A 2,268-nucleotide genomic window follows, 5' to 3' on the forward strand; every position below is an offset into this window, starting at 1 on the left:
GATCCTCCCGCGGCGCGTCTCGGTCGCTACGGGCCTGGCACCCTCTACGGGTAAGTGGCCCCATTCAAGATGGACTTGGACGCGAGTCAACGCCACGGGATGGTTGGATCCTCCCGAACACTACATTTCCCAGCGGCAATAACCGCGGGATTCAGTGCTGGGCTCATTCCTGTTCGCTCGCAGCTACTAAGGAAATCCTGGCTAGTTTCTTTTCCACCGCTTAGTAATATGCTTAAATTCAGCGGGTAGTCTCGCCTACTCTGAGGTCGTCGTTTTTATTTTCAATATTTCTTTTATATATCGACGCAAGAAGAGAACACACACGTCCCTCCTCCCTTTTTTTACGGGCTGCGGCGGGTCTCCTCAATTATGCGAACCCCGAAGAAAACCCCAACGCGAAACAACAACACAGAATAAGAAACGCACGATCGACGTATCAAAAACCACACGTAGTATTATTACGTATGGAGAGTGACACGTACGCAAAGGGTTTCCCCGTAATATTATTATTATTATCGATCCGATCGCTTGCAACGTTGGGTTTTCCGGGCGAGAGCGCCCACCGCCGCCATCGCCCTTTAACGGGCATAGACGGGGATATGGCGCACCGCCACAGGCCGTCGCGTCTCTCCTGGGAGTCATTCGCAACGGCAGAGCGTATCGTGGTGTGTCTTTTTCTTTATACGATCGTCTTATTGGGCGAAAGTTCATTGAAAAACCTTTTCGATTGACGAGAGTCCTCGCAACGCGTAACACACTCAGCATGGAAAAAGGGAACGCCGCCGGCGCGATCGGTTGAACGCGAAACGGAGACAAGCGACCGAACATTTCTCGCTGCACGTAACAACTTCGCGCCTTCTCGCATGGAAGAGTTTTCTTCGTGGCGAGTCGGGGGTTGCTCGGCGATGTGCCGGTCGGTCTCTGCTGTTCTCTTCAGTATCCGCGATTAACCGCGCTCGCAACGTTTCCCAAGATAAGTTGTGTGAACGGCGAGAGAGTACACGTCCGCGCTCGAATGTGCCCAAGGACCGCAACTCTGCGGGGAGCGGCGTAACTAAGGACGACGACGGACTGACCTTTCCAACCACGCACGTCACGGACACGCGTTACGCGTGTCACCTTGCCCAGAGGGCGGCAACACGCTGTGAACGGGGCGACGGGGGTCGAGGAAGTCCGAGGGTCCGAAGGGAGCCTGCTCTCTCTCGCGGTGCGCCTGTGGCAGTAAGGTTACCCAAAGACGTATTGTGCGTGATCGCTGATACATTTTTAAATCTTTCTTCTTTCTCTATATAGTCCCTTTTCTCTGTTTATTCGGACAACGAGTCGCTGCATAAGATTCTCTTTGCGATAATGATCCTTCCGCAGGTTCACCTTGTTACGACTTTGACTTCCTCTAAATGATCAAGTTTGGTCATCTTCCCGGCAACATCGGCAATGCCGAAACATTGCCGCGCACCAGTCCGAAGACCTCACTAAATCATTCAATCGGTAGTAGCGACGGGCGGTGTGTACAAAGGGCAGGGACGTAATCAACGCGAGCTTATGACTCGCGCTTACTGGGAATTCCTCGTTCATGGGGAATAATTGCAAGCCCCAATCCCTAGCACGAAGGAGGTTCAGCGGGTTACCCGGGCCTTTCGGCCAGGGAAGACACGCTGATTCCTTCAGTGTAGCGCGCGTGCGGCCCAGAACATCTAAGGGCATCACAATTTCGACCAGGGAAGACACGCTGATTCCTTCAGTGTAGCGCGCGTGCGGCCCAGAACATCTAAGGGCATCACAGACCTGTTATTGCTCAATCTCGTGCGGCTAGAAGCCGCCTGTCCCTCTAAGAAGATTTGTTTGTACGTCGGTAGTAAAAACCGCCCGACCGAAGTCGAGGGCCTTCGAGATACCATGAATTACGCCTATTTAGCAGGCTAGAGTCTCGTTCGTTATCGGAATTAACCAGACAAATCGCTCCACCAACTAAGAACGGCCATGCACCACCACCCACCGAATCAAGAAAGAGCTATCAATCTGTCAATCCTTCCGGTGTCCGGGCCTGGTGAGGTTTCCCGTGTTGAGTCAAATTAAGCCGCAGGCTCCACTCGTGGTGGTGACCTTTCGTCAATTCCTTTAAGTTTCAGTTTTGCAACCATACTTCCCCCGGAACCCAAAAGCTTTGGTTTCCCGGAAGCCGCCCGCCGAGTCATCGGAGGAACTTCGGCGGATCGCTAGCTGGCATCGTTTATGGTTAGAACTAGGGCGGTATCTGATCGCCTTCGA

General features: G+C 53.0%; 1 protein-coding gene across 1 annotated transcript; it reads right to left on the reverse strand.

Annotated features, from left to right (window-relative positions):
• Positions 1 to 1,395: 1,395 nt before the first annotated feature.
• On the reverse strand, positions 1,396 to 2,262 carry LOC107268379. The gene is made up of 2 exons (XM_015741099.2): positions 1,769 to 2,262; positions 1,396 to 1,694 (listed from the first exon to the last, which is right to left on the reverse strand). Exons 1-2 carry the CDS (start codon positions 1,896 to 1,898, stop codon positions 1,402 to 1,404), a joined length of 423 nt encoding a protein of 140 aa, XP_015596585.1. The 5' UTR covers positions 1,899 to 2,262; the 3' UTR covers positions 1,396 to 1,401.
• Positions 2,263 to 2,268: the final 6 nt, after the last annotated feature.

The sequence above is a fragment of the Cephus cinctus genome, unplaced genomic scaffold, assembly GCF_000341935.2.
Source record: "Cephus cinctus unplaced genomic scaffold, Ccin1 Ccin1_scaffold0541, whole genome shotgun sequence".
In the NCBI taxonomy this organism is placed as follows: Eukaryota; Metazoa; Arthropoda; class Insecta; order Hymenoptera; family Cephidae; genus Cephus; species Cephus cinctus.